Here is a 7,935-nt window from a genome sequence, read left to right as displayed (position 1 = left end):
AAGCAACTAATCTTAACACAGAAGCCAAGGCAGGGCAGAGTCTGATATGGAACATGGACATCTCAACTGCCATCTTAACTACTAGGCTAAATAGCCACCCTATGAGCATCTAGTATTAATCTGGGTAGATTATAATTAGCTCTACTGACTTGCTTTGAGACGTACCTTAAAGGCAAACACCTGAAGTCCTCAGAAAAGGAAACCTTAATATTTGCAAATGTTCTACTTATACACCAATTCAATACTGCACTTTTTACCTAAAACACTGCTGCATGTTTCTGAATAAAACAACATTTTAATTAATTGGAGAGATAACCCTTCCGTAACTTGTATTAGCCCTGACTCATAACAAATCAAATCTTTTCACAAGATCCCCCCAAAACAATCCTTCATTTCACTCACAGGATGATAAAGGGTCAATAGAAAAAAGAAACTGCGCTGAGAGAAATCCTCCAAGAATTCATTGAGAAGGAAATTTGGTTTAAGAAAACCTATGATTTCTGGAAACACAGACCCATCCCAGAAAGCCATGCAGTCATTCTTTCTTAAAAATACAATTAACATACAAATTTCTGCACAATTTTAAGGACTCATGAATTCTTCCAAACCCACAGAATTTCAGATTAATGACACTTGTGGTTGTAAAACTTTCTGACCTAACTGAAAAGATGATAAACAAAAACTAGGTTTAACAAACACCTTTGAATTCCAAACTAAATCAATCAGACTTTCACTTTAAAATCTTGTACAAATATACAGCAACATTTAACTATATGATAGAATGGGCCATAATCCTAAAAGTTGTACTCAACATGAAATAAGTATATTTTTATAAAATAACTATTCCTAAATTATTTTAAATTATGCCTATCTTTTCAATTCATTTATCAATGGGATGGATAAGTGAATTGAAAAGTAAAACATCTGAGTATAATTGTTAATTAATTGTTTCTAATTCAGAAAACAAAGTACTTGATTTCACTATCTGAAAAAAAAACAAGAGATTCTAACCTTTACAGATGTGAACTGTGCTGCAAATTCTACTTAAAGGACCTAATGGTCAAAACAGAAAGCATTTTAAAGTTATACCATTAATGAAATACTTACTTAAAAATATATCTCTAGTTTCTCTTTTCCCTATTCAACTTTTATTGTAATAGATAATACATCTCAGTACGCATAGGAAGACACCAGGTAGTAACATAATGAGCCAATCTATCAGTTTCAGTGCTCTTGTTTTAATCTTAACACATCAACTTGGAACTTCGCTGAGTGTTGAAAACGTGAGTATGTCACAGATTCCTTTGAATATATCTCCAACTAGAAATTCAATACAAAAATGCATATTTGTAATGGTGATCAGTGAACAGGAAAATGATTCAATAAGGTACTACAAGTCCTGTCTCTCAACCGCCTCATTTTTTTCACCTTGTTATTAGAAGAATTATATTAAAAAGTTCCCATTTAGAATATGTAAACAAACTGGATCTAATGAAAAAAATTAATAATCTTTAGAAATGGGCTACTAAATGGAATCAAATGATTTTCTTAAGTCTATCTTGGTATAGATCAGTAATTGGCTGATCAGACTGGATTCATGAATGTTAATCAGAAATTTTAAAAGCTGATAATAATATAGCTATGTGTTTTTAAGCATCATACCAAATTATAATCTCTAGATGGTTTTCAGGGATAAAAGCACTAAAACATTTCAGAGTTGAAACATGTGTTAAAGCGACAAGGAATAAATCACATTAACCATGACAGAAGCTGGAAGCAACAATCACTGGGAATCTTGAGTTTTATATTCAGTTTCTCCAGCTGAAATCTGGGTGAGCCGCTTGCTGGATCCCCACAGCTTTCGAGAAAGTTGACCTGAACGCATCTGTTTAAGATAATCCAGAGAAATGAACAAATATTAAAAAGAAAAAGAAAGAATGAATGAATATATAAGACAACGACTTTGTAGAATGTAGAATGAACAGGTTTTGTTAGCTTAATCATTAAAACTCTTAAGATTCTTCATTAATAACAAAGAAAGGTTTCTACATTGATTAGGTCTTTCAGATGAAAAAGGAGGTCTAATGCCAACGAGTAAATTGAAAATGTCTCAAGCACATCCAAATCACCAGTCACCTCTGCTTTATATAACCAACAAAAGTGTTGATCACTTCACAAAGCCAGCTTTTCAAACTAAGCTTAATTAGTCAAGACATATGATTTTGGGGATTTAAAAATTTTATATTTGAAGTACTATTAATGTTAATCATAGACAAAACATGTAAAATAATATTTTGATAGAAAGCAACAATTTTGATTTAAAATTAAAAAAAACATTCTAAACATTCTACTTAGCAAAAGAGTGTTAGAAAACAAAAATATCATAAACCTTTTGAGGTAAGAATCACATTTTGTTCTGTAACAAATATGTACCGCCTACCACTCTTCCCAGTATACAATCAATATTAATTGAATTAGATAATAATGTTCTTGAAAAGTGCTTATATGTGTGTGTGAGTGCATAAAACCTCATGTGATCTGCTATAATTATTGTCACCAAGCACAACACAGCTACTGCTAATTAATTCTATTTATTTAAAAGGAAGAGAGAGAGAGAGAGAGATCTTTGTTGCTTTATTTCCAAAGAGCTCTTAATAGCCAGGGCTGAGTTAGGCTGAAGCTAAAAGTCAGAAATTGTACCTGGGTCTCTCACACATGTGGCAGATAGCCCAGCACTTGGGCCATCATCTGCTCCCTTCCAACTGGATTGGGAGAGGGGAGTAGTAGCCAGGGCTCTCACTGGGACTTCAACCTTGCTCTATGATATGGACTTTAGCAGCCAACTGACTTCTGAAAATAACTGTGCCCCACAGCCCACATCTGCCACCATCTCTTCTTGATGGTAAACTTTCTAGGATGCTCTTACAGGACTGATAAAAGATTAACCTTGTATGAACACATCAGTAGTTGTGGTATGCTTGCTTCCCAGATGTATTTTCTGAAGCATTATTTCCATAACCTTGCCATCTTATTTATAAACATGAATTTCACACTGACAGAATAATAAACTGGTGCATTTAAAAATACACATTAATCAAGATTCTGATGTTTTAAATAGAAATAAGTCTTGAAACTAAATGTTCATCTATATCATATTCTGGGTTGTCACATTTATAGAATGAACTATAAGTTAATTATGCAAGTCTAATTAATAAATTAGCTACAGAATATTCAAGATATAAAGGAAAGATGCTTTTATTTCCAGTCTTTACATAATTCAGATTGTATGTGTTAAAGACTACATAAATTTTTCAATGATGGAAAATAATCAAATTTATTTGATGAAGAATGCAGAACATTAATTTAGGCCTATAAAATAAAACTACTTATGATTTTTTTCTAATTTAAAAGCAAAATTTTAAAAATGGTAATTTAAAATTTCTTCAGTAAACTCATAAGCTGACAAATTTACCTAAGGTAAGGGAGGGCAGGCAAATTTAAAGACACCTGAACAAATGAGAGAGCATGAAACGCACCTAATGAATAAAGCTTGAATGCAGGTTTTACTTAAGCAACACATTAGCAGAGGCTAGGAGGGCAGCACAAATTTGGGAAATACATTAATCAAGAAACTCAGTACTAAATGTGAAATCATGCTTAAAATTCTTTAAATAAATTGGAAATACTGAAATAGAATGGCTGACATTGCCCAGGGAATCTTGCCTCTGAAAGCCAATGTTCTAGTTACTTTAAAAACACCTGTTTGGTGGGGGTGGGCTGGCGGTTTGGGTGGGTATAGTGGGGGATAGAGGATGAGGAATGACAGGAGGGGGAAAAGGGGAAGAAGAAAAGGGATGGGGAGGTTGAGCCCTTAGACCTACAAAGCTATATTATGGAAAACAAAACAAAACAAAATTTCTATCAAAAAAAAAAACATGAGGATTAAAGAAATCTTAAAATATTTATAAAACAAATATTTTTAAGACAATATGATAGTAATTTCTTCTCTTGAAATCACTGTTCCCAGTAGCATATCAGATTTCTAAGATCAAAGATGACTACAAAAATCATGCTTAATTCTATATTATTAAAAATTTTGGAAGAATCACTGAATTACTTGGAGGATAGCTACCACATTTTCCTAGGAATAGACGGATATCTGAATACTAAGTAATTAGTAAATCAGTGGCAATTACAGCTATTACAAAAAACACTGAAAATAATCACATTCTATGAGAATACTTGTAGTTCCAAATAAGAAATGATGGTTTTATAAGAGAACACTGAATTATGGTTGTGCTACCTATTTTTAAAAAATCAATAGTTTTACTGAGACTGCATTTCATTTTATATAAAGCCTTGATGTACTGAAAATCCAGGTAGTGGTCTTGAATCTAGATTTGGAATAAAAGAATTTTCTGATACAAAGTAGAAGATGGAAACTACCAAAGGTGTGCTTTAAATTATATAATGATAAGAACATTCTTGAGTGATAGCTTTATTTTTTCTTTTCACTTACTGCCTTGTGGAAAATAAAATTTATGTAATGGGGTTATCCATAATGGAGACTTTAGAATCATTTGCAACACAGAAGAACCAAAGGAATCTGCAACAGTACGAGAAATTGGATTCATGATGCTAGGTTTTACCTCAGCTGGCTTTCCAACACCTACTACAATCAATTTGCCATCTTCTAAGCCTACAAGGATATGGCTGTGTTCTTTGGTCACACAAATGCAATGGATAGGCAACCTCATGAATAATGGGTTGATGCTGAGATTCAAACTAGAAGAGAAATTTAAAAACACATATAGTTAGATGTATTAATATTGAATCCATAAAAAATTACATTTGGAAAATGATGGTCTGGCTCTGATTTCTAATTTTACAGCTGTGGAATGTATACTCAGGAAGCAGAACTGACTCACGTAACGGGTTTCATTTACAGCATTACTGAGGTCTTCACTGTCAATATCTGTTTTTTGGCTAACCAGGTAGTGATAAGATCAAACAGCAATAAAGCAACCATATAAAAAGCTTGGTTATTCCCCAGACAATCTAAATCTGTTTCTTCAACTTCTCAATCTATTATAACAAATTTTCTGTTTCATAATTTACCTCAGTAAAACATTCCTGTCTGCTCCTTGACAAAGAGTTACTGCAGATTGGAGAGAAGTCACAGACAAGATAAAGAAACAAACAGGCAGGATTCTGTGTGGATATTAACTAGATTCCTGTCCACAGATTATCACTGGACACTAGTGGTCTTGCCTTGACCTTACCCCTGAAATCAAGTACAGCACAAACTGTACTCACTACTGCCCAAACTTCATTTTCTCAAATCTTCCCTTCCCACTTTCTAAATGCAGTCCACTCCACCTTCGACCTTTCTTTTAGTTTCTGAGCTTTCATCCAGGCTCCTCTGACTACTCAGATCTTAATGTTTTGAAAATTTGAACTGTATACCTAAACAGTACTAGATGATTTAGTTTTTAAATTGCTAGCACACATACACTGCTATTTCTCCCACAACTCTTAAAATTCTTCAGTTATTTGAGTATCACAGTACTGAGCACACACATACTCTAATAAAAGTGTTTTTCATAGAGTTGACTAGTTAGTGAAAGTTGGATAAGGTGGCCAAAACTCTCAAAAAGTATGTGTGGGGGAAGGGATCCTGAGGTTGGTTTGCTTTGCTGTTTGAAAAAATGTTTACGGGCCTAGTGTGAAAGCCTAGTGGCTAAATCCTTGCCTTGCATGTGCCAGGAACTCACATGGGAGCCGATTTGTATCCTGGCAGTCCGATTCCCATCAAGCTCCCTGCTTATGGCCTGGGAAAGCAGTCAAGGATGGCCCAAAGTCTTGGGGCCATATGGGAGACCAAGGAGAAGCTCCTGGCTCCTGGCTTCAAATTGGTTAATTATTTATGACCACGTCGGGAGAGGAAACCAGAAGATTAAGATCTTTCTGTCTATTCTGTCTGTACATCTGCATTTCCAATTAAAAAATAAAATAAAATAAATCTTAAAAGAAAAAATACTTATGATTATTCTTTGATTAAGAAAATAAAAAACTGTGTCACAGGGTAAACTTATCTAACCTGAAACTTTCCAAACAGTATTCCCAAAAACCAAACTTTAAAAAAGAAACTGTGGGAAAGATGGGATTGGAATGGGGACTCAATGCTCCATCACTGAACAAAGAACAACAAAAATAAGGTAGAAAATATAAAAGGAACCCAATATGGAAGCAATAGCACAAAATACCCTGACTAGCAATTTACAAGTAAGGCTTTTTCTGGCAGGTTGGGGAATCCACATAGCTACAGCATACGAAGGGAAGAAAACAATATATTTAGGGCACCTATGAAATAACAGTGCTTTTTACACTAAAAATAGTAAACAAGAAGAACATCAAAGTTGAAAACATACCCATCATTTAGATTTTCCTCTCCTTCACTCAAGTAAATAACAAGATTCCACTACCAATTTTATACACGCAACTACAGATACATGCACAAATATATTAACCTTAAAATGTGTATTTTGCAGCAATTTTTAAAAAAGCAGTTCTCATTCATCAAAGTTTAACTGTAATGTGGACAAACTTCCAAATCCATAATCCAGGTTTGGCAATGTAAGCATTTTTTGCTGGGTCCTCATACTTCTAAAATAATTTTTAAGTTGTGGTTGGAAATATTCAAAATTCACACATTTCATAATCCAGGAATACACTAGTGTTCCAATTTATTTTACAGTCATTGAGAGGCATATTTTGTAATAAATGACAAACCAAAAGAGTAGCAATATTAGATTCTTGATGTTCACTCTAAGCTGGAAACACTATCACCTTTTTCTAAGCACTACTTCAGTCATTTTTAGTATTTACCTGTGAAGATCTCTTATAGACAAGAACCCCTGTAGGCTGCCTGTGACAATGTGTTCTCCAATTATACACATATCTGATACTTGTTCCTTCAGGATTTGAGATCCCAGGTACTTGCCATTTACAGAAAACAGATGTAATGCATTCTTGTCCTGTGAAGAATAGATTAGGAAAATTGAATTGTCTCAAATGAAAACAGGTTTACACTGTCAGTTAAAGCTGTGACTGTAACAATGGCTACTTGGTTTAAGATGCTGAAATAAAAACGTCGTTAATTTAAATAGAAACTGTCATACATTATTAAAATGATTTCAAATCAGCCTGGCAAGCAAATTTTAAATAAGACATTTCACTCCATGCAAAAGAAAAATTAAAACTTCACCCAGTATAAAAAGTCCCTACATCATTAAAGCAAAAGAAAAATGTTCTCTTAAATTTTAAGGCTTTCATCCTGATAGTCTAGTGGGCACCATATGGGCACCAGTTCATGTCACTGCTGCTCCACTTGCCATTCAGCTCCCTGCTTGTGTTCTGGGAGAGCAGTTGAGCACAGCCCAAAGCCTTGGGACCTTGCATATGCATGGGAGACCCAGAAGAAATTCCTGGCTTCAAATCGGCTCAGCTCTGGCTGGCCATTGCAGCCATTTGGGGAGTGATTCAGCGAATGGAAGATCCTTCTATATATCCTCTTCTCTGTGTATCTGCCTTTCCAGCAAAAAAGAAAATAAAAAAAATAAAAATTTAAAAAAAATTTTAAATCTTTATTACTGAAAGAAAATAAACATAGAACTTGAGGCTTATTAACTCATTCACTGCCTTTTGCAAAAAGAATTTAAGTTAGCTAACATTTCAACTTCAGCTTATGAATACCCACATAATGAGAAATTATAGGCCTATTAGAATTCCTAAATTGAAACAGAAAGGCAATACCAATATGGTGGTAGAAATCTGTCTAACGGTAGAGAGAGCAACTAAATGTTGAAAGGAAAAACATCCTCTTTAAAATATGCGCTTTAGTTTGGCTCATTTGATGTCTCTGTACTGCAAGCT

General features: G+C 34.0%; 1 protein-coding gene across 3 annotated transcripts in view; it reads right to left on the bottom strand.

The window, feature by feature from the left end:
* Window positions 1–201: 201 nt before the first annotated feature.
* The window catches only part of NBEAL1 (neurobeachin like 1), a 175,729-nt gene continuing 167,995 nt past the window's right edge, over window positions 202–7,935 (bottom strand). For all 3 annotated transcript variants that reach the window (XM_058664871.1, XM_058664872.1, XM_058664873.1), the window contains 3 exons: window positions 6,889–7,037; window positions 4,650–4,785; window positions 202–1,885 (listed from right to left, as the gene is read on the bottom strand). In XM_058664871.1, the coding sequence (XP_058520854.1) occupies window positions 1,784–1,885; window positions 4,650–4,785; window positions 6,889–7,037 (387 nt within the window). In that variant the 3' untranslated portion in view covers window positions 202–1,783. The remainder of the gene's footprint in view (window positions 1,886–4,649; window positions 4,786–6,888; window positions 7,038–7,935) is intronic.

Source organism: Ochotona princeps, chromosome 5 (assembly GCF_030435755.1).
Source record: "Ochotona princeps isolate mOchPri1 chromosome 5, mOchPri1.hap1, whole genome shotgun sequence".
In the NCBI taxonomy this organism is placed as follows: Eukaryota; Metazoa; Chordata; class Mammalia; order Lagomorpha; family Ochotonidae; genus Ochotona; species Ochotona princeps.
Note: the sequence above shows the minus strand (reverse complement) of the source record. Positions and strands in the feature narration are given on the sequence as shown.